The 21,176-nt window shown below is 40.3% G+C and overlaps 1 protein-coding gene across 2 annotated transcripts in view; it reads left to right on the forward strand.

Annotated features, from left to right (window-relative positions):
* LOC124070840 (leucine-rich repeat-containing protein 49) overlaps positions 1 to 21,176 on the forward strand; it is a 29,830-nt gene that overhangs the window by 7,526 nt on the left and 1,128 nt on the right. For both annotated transcript variants that reach the window (XM_046411159.1, XM_046411241.1), the window contains 9 exons: positions 4,061 to 4,122; positions 6,413 to 6,560; positions 8,810 to 8,893; positions 10,105 to 10,280; positions 10,882 to 10,977; positions 16,523 to 16,757; positions 17,040 to 17,225; positions 17,754 to 17,863; positions 19,894 to 20,047. In XM_046411159.1, the coding sequence (XP_046267115.1) occupies positions 4,061 to 4,122; positions 6,413 to 6,560; positions 8,810 to 8,893; positions 10,105 to 10,280; positions 10,882 to 10,977; positions 16,523 to 16,757; positions 17,040 to 17,225; positions 17,754 to 17,863; positions 19,894 to 20,047 (1,251 nt within the window). The remainder of the gene's footprint in view (positions 1 to 4,060; positions 4,123 to 6,412; positions 6,561 to 8,809; positions 8,894 to 10,104; positions 10,281 to 10,881; positions 10,978 to 16,522; positions 16,758 to 17,039; positions 17,226 to 17,753; positions 17,864 to 19,893; positions 20,048 to 21,176) is intronic.

The following is a 21,176-nucleotide window of genomic DNA, read 5'->3' on the forward strand; positions in this document are numbered from 1 at the left end:
AAACATTCACTCTCGTCGGTTTCTATAGTTTTAATCTGATAAACAGACCAGAGCATGCCAAAACAGGCCCCTTCATTTGTATGCAAATCCCCAAAGCCCTTTCCTGCTTTATGTGGTAGAAAATACAGTCAAAATCCAACATTGTGCTGTGTGAAACCTCTTCCCATCACTCAGTCTGTCCTCTGCCTACAAGTTCTGATCAAGAAACACTTCCAGCCTTAATTATCAGATGCAATGTTTTATTTGATACACAGGAGAGGAAAAATTCTACCCCTCAGCAGATTCTCCGGTCTCTGTCATTAGTGGTGTCTGTTGCCAAGTTCTTGTATCACGCACAAAATGAATAACCATCCTCCAGGTGTCTAGGTATTCCCTTTCATTTAAGGCAGATGAAAAGTGAAATTCTGATCCAGAAAAAAATGCTCTGACTATCTTGTGTAAGTTTAAGTGTAAGTTTAGGAACTGCTTATATGTCCGGCTCAGTCATGCTATCCATATTATTGTATAAGCATTATATGTTAGTTATGCCTATTTTCTACGTATTTCAACAATTGTGTTATTACAATTGTATCTATTACATTTTCCTACACATTTTATTAAAATGTAATTCTTGCAGCACAATACCTAATAACACAGCTGTGAATCAACATTCAGTTGCTGCTGTTCACACACTCTCAGGTGGGTCTTCCCATTGAGAAATTCTGTGGCAGTCATCAAGTGATGCATTTTACATTTTTGGCAGCAGGAACAACAATTTGTTTGGAAGAGCTGGGTATTCAGCATGAGCATTGTTAAAACAGACAACGTAAAAAGGCGTCACCCAGAGGCAGACTGACTTAATGGATTAGCAGGAGTTTTTACGACAGGCTTGTCTTGTTGAGGGGGGGCAGTAATGAGTCAAGCATCGCTAAAAAAAATATTCAGATTAGTCACCTCTGGTCTAGTCTGTGCGTTTAAGTGTTCACATCTCCGGTATCCATAATTTTTCCTTCTGCTAACATTAAGTAGGGTTGTTCTACCTTTTGTAATTGTTTAAAAGTTTCCGCTGAGGGGTGTGTAAAGTAGAAATATTGAAATTCAGACAGGTTTTCTGTAATGTCCAAGTCCTCAGAATGTGTTTAGAGAATAAAAAAGTCAATACAGAGCTGGCTAACGTCTGCAACTGAAAATCCAAACTATTGAGTAATAAGTGATCTCTGTGCATAGCAGTGCAAAAACAACACAAAAAGGCACACTTAACACCAGACTGTAGTCTCAACGTGTGTATGCACATAATGCACAGCATACCTTTTGCTAGATGTGTGCTAGCTAAGCTCTCACCTCAGGTCTGTGCTATTCAAAGAGCAACCACTAAATCCAGCTTTTAATCTTTGGATCCTCTTTAGGATCCACATGTAGCTGTGTGTTTTTTGAGCAGCTTTCATGCTTTTTTGTGGTGCATACCACAGAGACAGGGGTGATGAATGGTAACTTTTTGTTTGTGGAGAAATGCCTCTGTCAGAGCTCAGTATGAGTGTTAAAAATTAAGACACGCACACTGTTAGTGGGAAGAGGGTGGAGTCGCGATAAAGTGGTGGAGGCACAGGCACACATAAATACACACCCACTAGCGCACCGGCAAACACAGCAACACAACTGTACCCAGTCTCGCATCAGGTCCTGTCAGCCGATTGGTTCTGATCAGTCGTGCTTTTTGAAAAACAGACCACATTGGCGGGCGATTGTTAGGCAGCACATCAGCTCAGTGATGACATCATTCTGTCTGAGACGTGGCTGCTATATTTAGTCTCAGACAGTGTGCAGTGGCTGCCTCTTCACCAGCATCCATACAGGGATTGGCACAGACACAGACTCTGGGAGAGTGGTGGAGGGTCAGCCAGCTTGCACATGACTTGCAGTTTTTTAAAAGACGGAAAGTGAACATGCGCCAGTCTTGCTGGGATGCACAGTGGAGCATGACCAAGCCAATCAGAAATCCCTACTCATCCTTAGTCTTATGACAAATGTATTTATTCGATATGTTCAATATGCTGTTTTCATGAGAATCATACTTTTTGTCTCCATACATCAGAACTGACTGTTGTAGTAATTTTATTTTACTGCCCAGAGAGCAGTAATGCTGAATTATTGAGTTAGACTTGAGCAATTAGATATTCAGGAAACACATTTTGTTTGTCTTTCCACATAGTCCCATATTCCCTTGAAAAATGAAAAAGAGAAAAAATATCTGGGTTATGAGATATTGCTAGATGTTCAGCTTTCTTAGCCAGTCTCTTGCCTACCTTGTCTCACTATCATTTTGTGCTGGACAGGGACTGTTTTAATGCTGGGAAAACAACCACCCAACTAACTGTCATATTACAAGGAGACCTTTCCAGCCTTACCAGTTATTATGCGCAAACAGTTTTTTTCTTTTTGGAATCTAATAATGTTGAGAGCTGAGGAAGGAGACAGTATAATGAATGCGCATTGTAAAAGAGTTTTCAGCAAAACAGATCTCTTGTACAGTCTATGGTGATCATAGATTGTGAGGTGTGGCTTTCTTCCATGCCTACCTTTCTACCAGCTCTAACAAAGATAGTAAATATCCATGTGATCTGCATCACTAAAATCTTAATCCTTAATGTGTGAGTGTATGCTCTTTGAATGGTAGAATCTCACCATGAAAGTCTGTCATTGGTCATAATCACATTGTCATAACCTATGGCATGATGTATTCCTTCATATGAGCAACCCTTTTTAAATGCTTACAAAATGTGTTAAAAGTGCACGTTCACTGATTTACTCCAGACAACCACACACTAGACACATATAAAATAGCATAAATCTCAAAATGTTCTGAGATATTATGCAAAGTTTTTTTATTCACACAATGAGGCTGAAATACACAGAAAAAAGTGAGGCATCACTCATTGTATGCAAGCTTGTGAGCCAATGATAATTAATAAATAATATGAAACTGCTCTCTACTGTGAACTGAAGATTCACATGTAAAATGTTGTCCTTATATTAATTCCATAGACTGATCATGAGACAACGTAAAACAACAGCCTCTTTTGAGCACTGCTCTTGATGTTACATGGTGTACTCTGGTGAGCATTTTGGCCACTTTAATAGATGAAACAAATATGGGTAACCGTGTCCTATATTTAAATAGTTGTGTGGATGGGTGTTGTAAAAATGATGAAACTGCAGTGTTGTACCGCAGAGGAGCTAGCATCACCTTAATGCTAGGCTGATCTCACTTTTGAATGGAGACCGCCAGCAGTTCTGAGGGAGGCTGTGAGGTGGTGGCTGCGATATGGGCGGACACTGACGCAGCTCATTCAGACTGCTGCTGGGAGGGTCCTCTTTGCTTCCAGCATGAGCAACACTAGCCATCCACACACAGAGGCTTTGACACTACTGAGCGTGATTTCCTTGCACACTGCCGTCTGATTGGCTTGGTTGTGACATTACCGAGATCCCTGTGTATCCTCTTCAGCTTGCCAGGTGGCCAGCTGCTGCTCCTCACCCCGCCCCCTCGCTACATTCTGCATTGATTTTGATGCTGAGCCTGCATGATGAAGACGCAACCCCCATCCTACTCAATTTTCAGTGAATTTTTACCCAGATTTTGTTCTTGTTCGTGAGGTATGGTAGCTAGCTACTTTGATTGTGTGCGACTGGATGTGTATGTGTTTGCGTGAGTGTGTGTGTGAATTCGCTTCCTGCAGCAGCGGTTCTCTGCATTAGCGCAGTACACACTCTGCTCTCTTTCCCCTCCCCCCTTCCTTCTCATGCTCTCTCTCTCTCTCTCTCTTGCTCTCTCCGGCCCCTCCTCTCCATGTGCAGACAAGGAAGCCTGCTGTATGTATGTGTGTGTGTGTGTGTGCATGCGCAGAGTGGATGGGGATGCTGTATGCTGGAGCTGAGAGCTGCAAGGTGACTGAGGGAATGGAGAGGGATACAGAGCTCTGATGACAGTGACGATGCAGTGCCCTCTCCCCAAGCACCTTCTCCTCTTCACATCCCTCCATCTCTCTCTCCTCCCTCTCCCTCTTTCTCTTTCTCTTTCTAGACTGAGGTGGACCGCCTGCCCTGCTTGCAGCGCCTCTTTCTCAGCTGCAACAACATCACCAGGTAAGAGCTCGTACTGCTTAACTCCCTCCTCCCCGCAGGGCAGGGACGGGGGTTTTGGCTGGACAGTTCCATGTCCATTCCCTTGGCTCTCGGCAGGCCCTTGCCAACAAGCTGCAGGCAGACTACACACAAACATGTACAGCCACACACACACACAGACACAGGTTTGCAGTAATGGTCAGTTTCTGTAACCTTGAAAATAATAACCCGGATCTGTTCTTTATTGTTGGTAATTAGTATGCTGTTACCTAAGAAATGGGCACATCAATACTTAAAAGTTATCCAGACAAAAGGAATGCTGACTTAAATTTCCTTTGAAAATTAATGACAGATTTGAAGACTGATTGAATTCAAGAGTAGAGTTGCTAGGTAAGGGTGTGTAGGATGAGTGACAGGTGTGTTTTGTTCCTTAGTGTAAATGTCAGTCTTGACACACTTTTTTCCAATATCTGTAGTCTGTTTTTCCTTTACTTTTCCCTCTCTGAGGCCAGAAATCAAGATGTCAAACAGTTAACTTGTTAAAGTGACACAGCCTTCTAACTGAATAAGGCTGCTCTAAAACTACTTTGTGTTTGCCTGGAGGAGGGGCCTATGTGGGATTCAGGGTGGGACAGTGCTCATTAGCCTCCTTTACCACAGTCACCTTGTGCTATGATAGGTCTGACCTGACTCTTCAAGCCAGACACTAGAAAAGTGTGGCTGGCTTGAGGAGTCAGGTCTAGTGAGAATCGTGACAAAGAACAAGCAACGGATATCATCAGAGTTTAAACAGCATATATTCATCCTTATGACATTGTAGACTGACACTATATTCTATGTATATCATGATTATTTGATTTCCGTCACATGTATACTATTTTTTTGCTTCTTCCTCTTATTATTGCTATTACATGGTTTTGGTCAAGACATTTTAATTAAAGCTAACTGTTTTGAATGGATGCCTAATATGACAGTGCAGAGACCTGGTGTGTGTATCCTTTGATAGTGTTCAAAGCTGATAGGAGAACAGTTCTCTGTTGCTAGGTAGAGTGATAGAACACAGCAGTCTGCATGGTGCAGTAGGTTTACTCAGAAGAGAATGTTGGAGCAGAAAAAATTCCTTCATTATTCTTTCCAGTCATTAATTCATTTATCATAATTTTGCTTATTTGACTGAGTCTGCCTGAATAAAGTTTGACACCTTATAGAACCAGAGCAAGGCAGAACTAATATATGAAGTCAGTGAAGACAGAGGTGCAAATGAATTTGGAAACTACACGGTTTTCAGCCACACCCCACACAACACACTAATATTTTTGTTATTCATTTCTTCTTTGAGCTTTGACAGCATCTGGGGATGGATGAATGATGACTTTTCATCACTGTGACCATTTTTGAGTGGTCTTATCATAAGAATACCTAAGAGAACATTGATCACTGTGGTTATGAAAGTGGTAATGATACAGAATGACTTAGACGCAGTCAGACACCATGGGAACTCTCCAGGTCTCATAATCACTGTAAAAACGCACTTGTCATTATTGCTAGACTATAATTGTGTCTATTAAAAGTAATTATATGGCAATGACACAAAATATTGTACATGTAACAGAATTAGTAACAAATAAAAATGCCTATGGTTACTAGGTACTGCAGACTGGTGCTCAGACTCACACCATCTCCACACTATGTTCCAGTGCAGAGGAGAAGTCTAGCTGTCCATGTCATTCATAAACCTTCAATTGTGACATTTTGCACTTGTTAGAGCACCAAGTATACTAGGTTTAATAGTTCATTACAGGCTCATTATCTGACCCTCTTTTACATCCAGAGAAACCTCTGGCTAACATCAGGCACAGTACTGTGTGAGCAGTTCCAGGCAAATGATTCATAAGGACTATTACTACAAATTAGCAATAGGAGAACTGTCTTACATAGCACAGCTGTGTGCCTTCATGTTTCCCTTTGCCACAGGGCAGCAGTGCAGTGGATTTTTCTCTCCTCATTGCCCCCTGAGTAATATCAGGCTGCCAGTGTGTGTGCCAAATTACCAGTTATTCATGTCTTCTTTTAGTTTGGTTCCATTCTGTCAATACAAGCCTAAATTAAAGGTTCAAGAATCTAAACACTGATTGTGGAAGTCGTCTTGTGTGACTTACCCAGTGGATGACTCAGGAGTTAGGTCATCATGCCTCTGTATCATTATGAAGCATTCAGTGTACCTTGTTTATGTGTTGAAAACATTTGTGCATTTGTGTTGCTTTATATCTTCATCTCTTCATCCCTCAAAATGTCCTTTCTTTCCGTCAAGTTTTGATCAGCTAGCCTGGCTTGGAGAGTTGCACTCCCTTTCCGAGCTCACCCTGGATGGGAATCCTGTAGCCCTGGAGACATGGTACAAGCAGGCCGTCCTGCGCTGTGTGCTTCATCTGAGACAGCTGGACATGAAGCGCATCACAGTAAGTCTGAAGTGTTTCACTGTGTCTTTGTTTACAAGAGGAGGAACTGACCCCTGGCCAGATTCTGCGATTGGTAGCCGTGGCAGTAAAATTTAGTTTATTTTCCTTTTATATATTTTTTCAGTATTTCTACAAATTTTGGACAGTGAAGTACATGACCAGAATGGGAGAACCTCATATCACTATCATGCCCTATTTCAATAATCAACATGACTTAAAGCTGTAAACCCTCACAACTACTGCTCATTTTGTACTTTGTATTTGCAAAAGGTAGTGTCACATATTGTATTTTGATCAAATTTTCATGTTCAGTTAATGGCACAAACCTTTTTGTCAGTGTCTCATAATGTATGTCTTATATATCTGACAGCACTGAACATGTTGATTCTTGAGCACGACTCTACTTGACATGAACTTGATTGATGATAAACTTGATGATTTCATAGTTCAAACCGACCCACATAATGATCTCACATAGTCATAGTCACATAGTCTCCGATTTACTGTCAGTGGGCCATCTCTCAGATCCTATGCATTTGGCAATGCAATACTCTTTGTCTTTGTTCTTTGACATTGGTGCAGCATTCATCATATTTCTGGTTACATATTAGAAACAAACATGCATCAATAACTAAACCATAAACTAGTAGTATTTACAATTTACAGTAATACAGATAATGTATATTTGGTGTAACAAAACAACGATTATCTTCAAGCACAGAAATGAAGTCATTGTCATTGTATATAGTATGCGAGCAAATTGCCACAGTGAACTATCAGCATGTTCTCAGAGGCTGTCAAGCAGAGAGCACCCAGGTCTGAGCTTGTTCTTTAAAGGAATCTGTAAGTACCACACACCTACCCCTCAGAACGTGCTGTGGACAGTTAAAAACAAAAGAAAAACACAAAACACACCTTGTAAATTTTTACTTTAATTGTTAACATATGTATGGTCCTGAACAATGTTAGTACGTTTCCATGTGATCCTATTAAATCCCTCCAACTAGCTACTGTCTGTAGCTGTCAATCCTGAAAAGAGGGATGGTATTTTATTTCGAGGAAAGTTTATTTTTGGGAGATACAAAGGTATGATTTGACAACAACAGCATCAGCCTAGGACAGGAGTTTCCATCTTTTCATTATATTGCTTTGAGCAATCTATGTAGTACCCACTGAAGGTCTAAATTCTCCCCTCCAATTGATTTGGAAAAACTTGCCCCCAGTACACTATGCTGTAAGTAGAAGTTAGATCAGATTATCTGAGATAAAATCTTTGCCTGACATGTTGGCAGATTGGCCATTATTTATGAATGAAATGAGAGTTAATGCTGTAATTGAGGAGATACAGTACTGCTATTCTGCCTCGAGCTAAATTAATAAATACTGCTTGTGTTTCCTGCGGGGATATATGTGCCAGAAAACTAAAGTCCCAAACTACATAAATGAAGTTCAAACAAGACTGGCGTAGACTGGAGCTGTCTTTGATAAAACATATGATCAATTGGCTCGTAGCCATTTTATTTTATTGACAGTCCCGTCCCACTTTGATTATAATAATTATTTGCAAATAAATTTCAGGAAATAATTGAAATATGTTTAAAATGTTTGAATTGCAGTGGAAATACTGTGACTGAAACCATAACAAGCAAGTAGTCAACTTAACAAACTGTATGGAGACTGGCCAAGCAAAGACATTGTGATTGCTATAGCATCCTTTGCAATCAGTAAGCTATTGATCACTTTCACAGGTTAGCACTTTGTTCATCTTTCTCATAAGAAAGTCTACAAATTTTACAAATTACAAGTTTACAAATTACTTTAAAGTAGTGACATACAGCCCTGGCACCTTAATCTGTCTCCACTAGCTGACATCAGTGCCTTGACTACACTGAAGCTAGCGTTTTGCCTCTATTGATCAGACTGAGACATCGTCTGTGCTAGCTTGTCACAGACAGCTGAATATCCCCCAGCTCTCAACTGGCACACTCAGATTGTGTTGGCAGCATTGCATTCTGGGAGTTTTGGCTTTCCCCAACAGCTGGGCTCAGTTGATCTGAGACTGAAAATCAGACAGATAATCCTGCGATGCAGCCGGCTGGTGTGAGAATCTCTCCCATCCTCCACAGTGGTCCAGTTCTGGTGTAGAGAATAGTCCTCCTGGCAGCATCTTTTGTGATTCCCCTCTCTGTTGAATAATTCAGAACTCATGAATGGAGCGACACTTTGATTGCACAAGCTATCTTTTTCAGGACGAGGATCGGCGCATGGCTGGTGTACAGGCTCGAAAAGAGGAGGAGAGGAAGAGGGAGAGTCACAAGCAGACCATTCATAAGGTACAATTTGCTTCTGTTGTCCTGGATTTAGCTTTAATTATATAGCAAATACACATGGCGGTCTGCATGTCAGAGGGTAGATTAACAAGTGTCCTCTGAACCCACTGGTGCCCTTTGTCATATATCTGGTGCTGTATGCTTAGTTAATCTTAGATAAAAAGATGATTATTAGTTGCAAAAGTAAAAGTACTGGATGGAGCTACATATTGTCATTCTAAAAGTACCACATACTGTATTTCTGATAAATTTTATGTATCTCATAGTATTATCCAGCATCAGGCCATTATAAGTTTAAGTGTGAATTTGTACAACCAGTGACCTCTTGGCCTCTTAATGATACTTTTGTGTTTTGATCAGCTTTCTCTTCAAAACATGTTAACTTATAAAGTTCTAAAATATTAAGGTCATGCTCAGGATTTGTTTGTTCATTTTCCCAACTCTTTCCCTCTTCCAACATGTCTGTGTTTTAGTGGGACATTAAATACACCTTTTAGATGCTGACGTGGACTTCATACTACTACTACTACAAGTGCCCTTTGGAAACATTTGTTAATGTATGGAAGGGATGCACTGTTCACAGAGATAGTTAATCTGTAAATAGGTCCACTGACATCTGTTTCACAGTTAGCGTGCGTGTGTGTGTGTGCGTGCGGCGCACGCGTGTGTGTGTGTAAAAGGATATATTGATGTGCTCCTGCTGTGTCTGCGTTGCAGTGGTTACTCTTGCTCAGTCTCTGCATGGAACACATTGCCTGTCAGTAACCTAACTCCTGCTAATCCTTGGTGTTGAAAAAATGTCATATTGAATGCTGCAGCCAAGAGTTTGTAAGGGTGAAGTGTTCACAATGAATTGGTACTGACTCACCTCTGCATCAGGGAGTGGCACATTCCTTAACTGAGCATATCGAAACTAAAGCTTGGCCAGGAAATCTTCTTTCTTGTAGGGTTGAGATGTCATTTTTACTGCGGTAAGAACCAACTGCAGTAAAATTAACATGTTGTAATAACAGAAGCAAATTCAGTTGGACCGACATGTAAATATAATTTCAAATCTATGGGAGGTGATTATGTCATGAGAGGTTCAGTTAGCTTAGTATATGCTATCTGAGTTCCGCTCCAGAGAATTGTCACTTGAAACCTTCTCTGTCTTATCTGTGTGCTTGCATGTATGTGTGCATGTGCATGTGTGTGTTTGTGTTGTGTTCATTAAGGAGAAGCGGCGTCTGGCCATCCGCAATGCAGCGCAGCAGTGGGAGGGTGTCAGGGCCTGCCTGGAGCTGCCACCAGCAAATGGTGCAAAAGAAGAAGTTAGTCCAGAGAACAGCCCTGCCCACAGCCCTGCCCAGACCAATGGACTGGCACAAGAGCCTTCTCCAGATGAGCCCAGGTTCGCAACACTTCAGCAAGAAATTATGTCATTCTTGTCACATTTCATGTCACATTTCTAGAACTAAGAGTTACTGGCTGATAAGATATCAGTGTAATATGTCAGTTATGTTCCTCTTTGGTCCAAAGTGAACTGTAGCCTGTCTAAAGGTCACAAACATTCAATGAAAGATAAATCAATAAGGTAGAAGAAGATAACATTTAATATGACAACCATAAAGAGACATCCAGATTTTATAGCTTTTTAGTTTAATTGACCGAAATGTGTATTTCTTGAAAATAATAACATTTTATTGAATATGAAATAGAGAGTAAGTGGTGAGTGTGAGTAGTATGTGATTTTTTTTTTCTGGTATGGTAATCTTAACAATTTCATGTCTTTTATGATGATTCTAATCCTGTAATGAACGTTTGTAATTACGGAGCAGAGAGCCTGTAAAATCCCTTCTTATGTTTGTGATTCAACTGATTTCAAAATTGGTTTGGATTTTAAAACTCCACTAATCTGAGCCTGGCTTTACAGGCTTTCTTCATCTGGTTTATGAAAAGAACAGTCTGAGCTGATGTTGAGTTTTTTTGTTTTGTTTTTTTTTTGTAATCAGACGAGTAAGCCCGGGATCAGGACCAGAGCGACCGTTAGGGGGAACAGAGAGCAGACTCCGCACCAACAGCCGTCCAAACAGCCCACGGGATCCCAAGTAAGAGAAAAAACATATATATATGTATATATATATGTATATATATATATGTATATATATATGTATATATATATATATATATATATATATATATATATATATATATATATATATATATATATATATATATATATACCCCCTCCCTCATACATCTTTCAAACTAAGACTAAAAAAACATGCTCTCTTTTAAGTACCAAAAAGTAGTGTCACAAACTCATTTTACACAAACTTCCAAAAACATTTCTTTCTCCAGGTTTTAAATTGCCAAGTTCTGAGACATCTGCCACTGTGCCACCTGTATTATATTGCAGTGTTACAAGAAGTAACATTGACAGAAACTTAGACAGACAGATAGACACTCTTCGATACATACATACAAAAGACAGACCAATGAAGAAAGCTAATTATGTCATTGATGAGAGAAGGTTGCAGAATTGTGTTCACTAGCCATCAACTTAAATATGGAAAGCTGTAAAAAATAGTATAGTATAGGTATAAGTATAGTTTCAGGGCACAGGACAGTCACAGTAGAGCTCCTACTGTTGAAAGACCATCTTGGTTACAGATCTGATCCCCCAGCAGCTGGTGCATCAAACTCATCTTGAAACATTCTTGATTAACAACGTGACCCCTTCACTTACTCCAGGGAGCAGGCTGCGACTGCCCTGAGCTCTGTGAACTTTCTGGTAAAATCAGTCTGTGCATGTCTCAGATATCTGAAGACAGTTTTCTTTTTCCGCTGTTCATAGCAAGATTGGAAGTGTTCTAAATCAACAGTCTGTGTTCAGTCTAATGTGAGCATAGGGCTCTGATATACTCTCCTACACAGACTGTGATCATGATTGAATTATGAGGGGGAGGCTCAGATGAAAGTGGGGGCTGTATCAAGGACTATTATTACATGTTTCAAAGATGGCTTTTCCTTCCTGCGCCAGGATATGAAAATGGCCCTGAAGCACAATCCCTCAATGGCAATGGCTTTCCTTTACAAGATCTGTTATCACTCCAGCCATGTGGCTTAACAGGTTGTAGTGATGAACAGGGCGATTCAGCCTGCCACGTTCGTATGAGTTGGGAGTTGTGATACTTTAACTTGTTTCAAATGAGAAAATAACAAGGGCCTTTACAAACCCTGACAGCAACAGTAACTTGAAAGAGAAGCAAGATCTTTGACTCAAAAGTGAAAGAAAAATGCCTGGATATACATTAGGTGGGAATTTTAGAGGTTGTTTTGTTCAGCTGTGTGTGGGTTTATTGAAGGGTATCAATGCACACACAGTGTAGCCCAGATGACCTCACATAGCTGTATTAGATACTGAAAAAAATTACACCATCCTCCCCAGTGTAGAGAATGAAGGGACAGATAATGATGGAGGACCTTGTCTCTGTTTTTTTAGGCCAATGAGTCAACACTGCATCAGTAGTGTATGACATCACGTATCAGGTCCTTACAGGTGTGAATTCCCAGGAAATGCTAACACAGCAGGAGGAGGTTTATTCTTTTGCACACTGAAGAGACAGTGTGTGGTTACAGGTCATCCATAATCCTGTCAGTCCAGGATCTCAACAGCTTCTTGGTTTTCCATTTAGGTCAGGCACTGGACCTGGCACATCCTCACATGTGGATCTGCTTAGTGGCAGCCTGAGGAACAGGGCAAACACTTAAAGCGTGTGTGCGTGTGTGCGTTTGTTTCCTCCTGGGTAATTAACTAACTCCCAGCCCTCTGAGGACTACCATCTCACTTAAGGACAATTTAAGAGTAAAGCACAACTTTAATTGATTAGCTTTACAAAAGTCAGGGCATTGTATATACCTATTCTCAAGTTTTGAAAGATGTGTTAATGGAGATGGTGTTCAGATGAAAATGTAAGAATTCTGAATAAAACAGCATAAAAAATTTATATAAATTGACATTTTTCCAAAATGATGTAATCTGTTACTATTCAACCTTACTGTTTAATCAGGATTTCTAAATACAAAAAATCTTGTTTCTGCAGTTGCTAAATGTGCAATGTTTGCATCATTTGAATTCTGAAAATTACAGCTTGGCCAGTGTTCAGGGTCAATGTTTGTTATTGATCACTATGGTGAACAAAATGTTTTGTGTATCGCAAAGGTTTATAAAAGAATTAAATCTTAAATTTTTAAATCAGTAATTTAAAACATTTTGTTTACCATACTGATCAGTAACAAACATGATGTCATTTGTGGTTGCTGATAGCAGTCCCAGTTTGGTGACAAATGGTGAGGTTCAATGTTGTGAATACTGACAACATACTGAGCATGAGTGTGTCAGCGTGTCTCTACAGCAAGTTTTGGGACAATAGCCTGTGTCACTGCCATACTGTGACTTTGATGCAAGCCCAAGTTCTGTGTGATTTTAAGATTTATTTGCTTTAATTTCCCCCGAGAGTTGGGAGTGGAGGTACATGGCAGAAGAAGAGTTATTACTCCGAAATTCAATAGTAGGGTTCGTCACCATGTGGGGAGATGGAAAGGCCTTTGTACTATTCATACATACATAAATCAGTGAGTTATCTTCATAATTCGAGTGGCTCCCATAATGAAACCTGAAATCCAAAACCATCACATACTACCCAGACACACTTTACAGTAACAGTCTGCAGCACTCAGCACCCAACAAGCCTGACATCTGCACTGCACCAGTAACTGCCACTTGAACCATTTGTTTCCACTTTCTACCAAATGATGAAACGCTCTTTTGAAATGACAGCTCAGAGAGTAATGTTTCATACATATTGCTACCACACAGTATTTAGACAATGGGAGACATATGTATACTACAAGCCACGTCTTTGGGCTGGGATGTAGTTGTTGAGAGATGACAGATGTCTTTTTTTTAAACTCCTATTGGATTATGTTAGATAGCCTCAATAGAATCAGATTCAGAATCCAGTATGCCAAAGCAGGGCCCGTGTAATTGTGATACATTCTTCATTTGGTCCCCCCCCCCCTTGTTCACGTCTTCTCTCAGCTTTATTTGCTTGGTTCATGTCAGAAGGGGATTCAAGGCCACCTGGCAGCCTTTCAGCTGTGATTATGGAGGAACAATATGTGACACAGTGCAGAGTGTGTTGATGGCACATTTCCAGGTACACAGAAGTTACTCTCTTTGCGTGACTTATCTACATGTTACACTCCGTCTCCTGCGCCTCTCCAGAGCCTCCTGATTTACTGCCTTTGGCAATCTTACATCTTGGAGGCGTGGCATATCCTGACGATTAAACTGCCTTTCAGCGTCTGGAACCTCCCCGTCTGTTGTTGGCTATGTCCCATATTCTTGTCCATGTGTGTGCTTGCGACAGGACACAGGTCTGCTTTTAATATTTCAAGTATTAAACTGGCTCCCAGTCAGTGCCCATTTCATTATCTGGAAGAGTACACTCATTGTTTAGTGTTTATGTATTTATACCTGCTTTTGTAGCTGCAGCTCGGATCCACTGTTTGGAAGCCATTCCATATCTGTCAATGCCCACATCAGTTCTAGAATTAATAGTATAACACAAGCTTTCTATACTTTCAGGGAATTTTTTTTAGTTGGAGTTGGGGCAGTTTTGACAGCATGGATGACTGAGCCATACCATATCCTTTTCTCTTAATATATCATTGGCATCCCTCCATATTGTCCCATGACATTTAATGAAGAATAACTTTCATACAGGGTGCATGGAGGATCACCTTAGGTATCATGGAAGAGCAATGTGAGTGGAAACAAATGTAAATCATTAGATGGGATATTTCCTGACAGTCAGTGGTCTACTGAAAGAGGTTCAGACTGTATTACATGATTAATCCAGTTATTGTGTTTAGCAGTAATTTGTGGCTTTATTTGTTAGGCTGAAGCTCTCCTAAAGATTATTTAAAACTAACTTAATTACTTAAAACAAGACAAACTACAGCTTCAAACAAGACTTTCGGTTACGTCACTATGTACAGACACGGAGTACAAGCAGACCACACACAAATACAAAGTTTCCAAAAGGTCTAACAGCGATAGTCTAAACTGGCCCTGCCCTTTGCCATCTCCCCTGAGGCACCTGACCATTTGCCTGCTGTTTACACAAGAATGAATCAGTTAAAATGATTCGAGACCAAAGCATCACCCACAGAGAATGTGGAGCTTAGACATATGATGTGGGCTGGTGGAATATTCCACTATGACTGCAGATTCAGGAGCACACATCAACCATCCCCAGTGTCTTCACTTTTCAATCACTTGAATCCAGTTGTGAGGATTTGTTGATTTGTTTGACATACGTGATAGTAAATTGAATATCTTTGGGTTTTAGACTGTTGGTGGAACAAGCATCTTTTTAGAGCAAAAGTTAACTTATACTTGAATAAATAATCTATAGATTAATCAATATTGAACACTAAGAAGCACCAACCAATTAAGATCAGTATGATTGGGTGTACAAAAAACCATGATATTTTCATCTTTCAATAAATTATATTTAAGACTTTATAAGATTTTCAAACTGATGACAGAGTTAGGGTCTGAAGAAAATCAGATTAGTCTGAGCATCGATCGCTCCTCTCTTTTTTTTGTCTGTTATGTTTTCTTTACCTGCGCCTCTTTATTACTTCTGACCATGCTGCAGTCTACTATAGCTCAACACTCCTTTAGAAGATGGCTTTTAATAATTCAGTATATACATTTGTCAAATTCTCCAAATCTTTGAGCCTGTTTTTTGCTGCTTGGTGAGAAGAAGAAATGATTCAGAGAATAGTCACCTCTGAGGATCAGTCTTTGCCTCCAACAGAGGTGGTCTTTCCAAAGAAGCTTTAGTTACAGTGCAGCTTCATTTTGTTTCTGTATGTCTGTACCTCTGTGTCTACAGTATGTTGACTGCCCTTTTTCATCTCCTTTTATTTTTCTTTTCCTGACTCCCAGTCTTTCTGTCTCTCGCTTCACTTCTTCAAACATGCACTCTCTAAAAATCAGTCTCAACAAGAATCTTGGATTTGAGTTCTGTAATCAAAGGATTAGTCTTCTAACCACTATGGCTTTCTGTTGTGGCGAGATTGGGAGGGTGTGAAATATGAATAGGGGTGATTAGTGTGTTGGCGGGCTGAACCCAAAATGATCAGTATTGAGTAGCGTGGAGCCAGTAGCCATCTGATGCCCTGCTATGCATAAAAGTCCCTTGAGTGTCAGCAGACCCAGAAGGCTGAGCACATGGGCTCGAGCAGGGAGATTAGGTCTCCTTGAGACTTGCCCAGATTCTCCACTCTCACGACTCTCTTATCAGGGAAGGGCACTTCAACTGTTGTATAGAAGAATAGAAAGCAATTAGGCATGACAAACAGGACATTGTCTGGACCACTGCATATTCTGTAGCAATGGTGATTGTTCCTACTTTTAGCACAATACAAAGCACTTTTGGTTCAAAGATATTCCTCAGGTTGAACAAGGCAACAAATGTGCATTCACCATATCAAGATTGATTTACAAAGACTGTGTTTCTGTGTGTGTGTGTGTGTGTGTGTGTGTGTGTGTGTGTGTGTGTGTGTACTTTGCAGACTTGTGGAGGCAGGGGGCGGCAGTGTTCAGAGCTTGTCCCTCTCTGACAGTCACCTGGCAGAGCTGGATGGAGACACCCTGCGTTTATTTGGACTTGGAGCCTTGGAGGCCCTGGAGAGGGGCTGGGGAGTTCAGACTGCTGGTGCCGTCACTGTTATAACCTTCCGCTACATCAACTTTGATGCCATTGTACCAACACTGCCGCGAATAAGGGTCAAGTTTCCCAATCTATCGGTAAGGGAACTAGCAGGACACCATAATGAGCCATTGAAAGTTATGATAAAAAGCAAAAAAAACTTTTAACTTTTTACAATTTATCCATTGAACAAATTCCTATCTTTGAGGAGCACCAATCCAATGTACAATATTTTTCCCTCAAGGCTAATCTAATGACATCCAACCTCAGCAGAAAGGATACTCTTCTTGCTTCTGCAGAAAGAAACAAGGGAAATACAGAGAAAGAAATGAGCTATTTAGTTCTACCACTCTTAAGCCAACTTGCCACTTTTTCTGCAGCACCTGATCTTCTTGGAAACCAACATCAGTCGTCTGCCCCAGCTGGCAGCCCTGGCTCAGGTGAGGCGTCTAGACCAACTGACCATCCATCCAGAGGGCAATCCAGTGGTCAGCCTTACTCTGTGGCGCTCCTTCATCATTTACCGCCTCCACCACTTCAATTTGCAGAGAATTAATGGCCTGGAGGTGAGGACCAGCTCACTTTTTAATGCATTCCTCCTGCTGTAAAGGTGATGTTTCCTGCTGATTTGTCAGGCACAAATATCACAACCAATAAGAACTTTCACATGTTATTATATGGAAGTGAAAACACTGGTCTGGTGTTCCCAATTAACTTAATGGTAGCTCAGGTCCACGTATCCAAGGACTACAAGAGACAAAAAGCCAATAAAAATACAGGAACAAGACTATGGTCCTGTCACAATGTACAAGGAAATAGAATTAGTTTTATATGCTGTTTTAGAAGCAAAATATTGTAAATTGTCAAATTTGAAGGTTTGAAGAATAGTTCTTTTTTTGGAAGCTATGCATTTCTTCTCTGGAGGAGAACTAGATGAGTAGTTGTAATGAGTAAGTTGGTTAGCTTGGAAACAGGGAAACAGTGAAACAGCTACCCTGGCCCTGTCATGCCCATCCAAAGATCACTCTTTAGCACTATATCTTGTTTGTCGAATCCGTTCATAACGTCAGCTCTCAATTGCATGTCTATCCTAGGTGACCATGAATGATGTGATTGCTGCAGAGCGTGTGTTTGGCACACTTGGTCATGTAGCAGCCACAGAAACTCCACGTTGCCGACTCCTCCTGCTGCTGGAGGAGTCCAGGTAAAAACTTTCAGATACTTAAGTATTTCAGATACTTAACCACAACAAAACATTAACTACAGTTTAACGACAGGTGTGTGTCGTGTCCTGGATAGTGTATGCTGTTTGTTTTGATATGTCAAGAATGTATGGAGTCTTAAATGTGAATATGTTTGAGGTGCAGCTTACAGCTTGTGAGTGTGTAGGCTAGTGTACATGTGTGTGCATGCCTGTGTGTCCTATTTTGCGTGTATACATTTGTATGTGTTCATGTTTGTGCGAGAGAGCGAGGCAGAGCCTGGCACTGAGGAGCCAGGGGAATTAGACTGTGTCTCAGGGTTAGGGTGGGTACTTGGCACTTGGACACAAACATTCCTCTCTCTCCCCAGCCAAAAGTTCTTGAGATCTGTCACTCTTGGTTAATGAAAAACATCCAGGCAAGACAAAGATCTGCTGAATTTGTCACGCACAAGATTTTTTTTTTGTGGTTCTTAGTATTTCTAGTTCTTCAAAGATGGGAAAACTGCCCGGTCAAATCATCTGACTGGTTAAAATGTGTTACATGTGGTGCTCTAATTAGGGAAACTAATTGCTCTGGTAGAGTTATTCATTTAGAAGTGGACGACAGTGATGTTAATGTGCAGATGTAAATGTGGATTTTTTGTTTTAAAAGGAAATGTTTAGTGAAATGTAAATAAAGTTCATAAATAGTGATTGAGCAGTATAGCAGTAGGTAAGTCTAGTAATGACTCAGCTACTTAAGTGTCCTCATTTGCCATTTCAGAATGATATTGAAAGTGAACTAGTAAACTTTAGGATATCTTGGCTGCAGCTCACCCTGATTCATTCACTGTTATGGATAGATATTACACAACAGCCCGAGGGTGAAGATTATTTTCGCATCAGCACTGAAGTCTTAATCACTGTTATGTGCAGGAAGAATCATTACCCCTTTTGTAAATGGATTCATTTGTTACACTAAGTGCTGTTAGGTTTGATCTCATATCTCTTTAAACCTACTGAAGACTGCATTTCCATATATGGTTACCAGGGTTGTTTGATTTTAACCTCAGTTGATCCCTTAACCTTGTCCCATTGTTGAGAATGAGAAGAGCTCATTTTTACTCGACACATTTCACCACTTGAGGAAGACATCAAAGGAAAAAAGTGTTTCAGTGTGCAACTGACTGCTTAAGGCTCTTGTTGCATTGAATTCTTGTGAATCTTCTAAAACACAACAATATTGTACAAGACCTTTAAATAGAGTCCATTGTCTCCATGTTTGTAAAACTCATTCAGCAACTAAAGTACCAAAATACATAGTGAAAAATTACCTCAACAAATAGTGTTGCAAGCATTGTTAAAAGCTGATTATATGTACTGTTTTGTCAAGGGGCTTTTACACTGAATTACATTTTGCTTTGCAGATACATAGCACTTATTTGTTCTGACGCCATCACTGACATGCACACACACACTGACATACAGCAGTTTTCCTTCCTTGAGCTTGTCTTACCTTGTTAGTCAGCATGATATGTGACTGACACACACTAGTGCACACAGACACGCGCATGCATGCACACGCTCACACACACACACTTTACAATCTATCTTGTCCTATATGGAATGTTTGCCTCCAGCGTCCTCTGAAAAGACTATTTCAGCACCCTGGCACAGGCCTGTGCAACATGTTGGTGCAATAGTGTATCACATGAGATTTCATACTGCAACTTTTGATGTAGTTTACATCACCTTTAAAGTTCTCTGCTGCTTTTATAAGTGCACACATCCTGCTGCTGAGTGATAGTTGTAAAAATAAAACAGTTACGTTCATGTTTACACTGACACAGACTGCCATCAGCTCTGATGGATTTCGTCTTTCTCAAAAAAGTTCCGTCAAAGTATGAATGTGGCAGTGTGAAATTTGATAGACACAAGAAAAAACTTTTAATGCCTTAGTGTCACTCACTTTTTGCCACTGTTTCTCACTTTGTGTCTGTGTGTCTCTTCACTCACTGTCTAACTTGCCCTCGTTTCTCTTCACCCTGAAGAAAGCGACAGCTGCAATTCTTGTTGGAGGGGCGTGGCCGACGGGCAGGGTTGAGTCCAGAGGAGTTGCGAGACAATGGGAAGCTCCTGGGAGAAGGCTTAAGCAGAGCACTGTTCAACTACCCAAGCAGAGACTGCAGTGCAGAGAGCCCTGAGGTCAGTTTTGTTGTTTTTTTTAAACGTCTTTTTTAACAACAAGGCCAAGTTGTCTGAGAAACTGCAACAACTCTTGACTCAAACCCATCTTTCTACCAACAGACAACATGGCCTTGTTGAGTTGTGGAGTGACATACCAAAGCCCCTCTCTACATCAACCTGCACTCTCTCTGAGTTTAACCAAGACGTAGAATTTGATGTTCCCATTCATTTTTGCAGCAATTCATGATGACTCTTCACAAAGAAGTTGAAAGCCTTGGTGGCTTTCAACTTCTTTGTGAAGGGTTTGCAAAGAATAAGACTATTTAATTGTTGTTTAGAAAGGTAATTCAACAATACCAAAAATAAATAATAGCAGTATAGCTTTAAGCATTTTAGCTACTATGGCCTTTAGGACTAATGCAGTCTCAGTACACTTTTCAGTTCAGTCCTGCCTTCCCCCAAGGGGTTGTGGAGTTTGATAGATAGATATACTTTATTGATCCCAGGCTGGAAAATTGCAGTGCAGCAGCAGCAATACACACAACAAGCTAAACAAAATGTTAAAAATAGCAAAATAAAAAGTGGCATATATAAAATATATATACAAGGCAATATAAAAAGTATATATACAACAGTAAACAGTTGTATATGTGGTTGTAATTTTAATTGATGGATTAGGCTAGCATTATTTGAGCATTTTGTCCAGTTTCATAATAAAACCAATACCATTCATGAATTCATCGTAACTACAAGTATTGTCTTGTCTCTGCGGCTGAAGCCTGAGACAGCTCATATTTCTGCGACATGAACAAATCCACTGTTGCCCCTAAACTATCGAGATACAGACTGAGGGTCATAGTGCAACATCGTCACTGCCACAAAGATGGCAAGTTAATTTTAGAGGGAACGAAAGAGATTTGCATGCACCATATGTTTTAGGACTGGAGGTTCTGTTAACTGCAAGATGAAAATGTAATCAGTAAAAATTAAATCATTCTGATGACTTATGTTATTTCACATCACTCTTGAAGGCATAACTTTGTATCAGCATGTCCTGGATGGAAATTTCAAAATTGGACACCATCTAACACTGAAAGCATATGTTTTCTCCTGTGAAACAATGCATTTAAGATATTACTTGTTTGTG

Source organism: Scatophagus argus, chromosome 1 (genome assembly GCF_020382885.2).
Source record: "Scatophagus argus isolate fScaArg1 chromosome 1, fScaArg1.pri, whole genome shotgun sequence".
NCBI lineage: Eukaryota > Metazoa > Chordata > Actinopteri > Scatophagidae > Scatophagus > Scatophagus argus.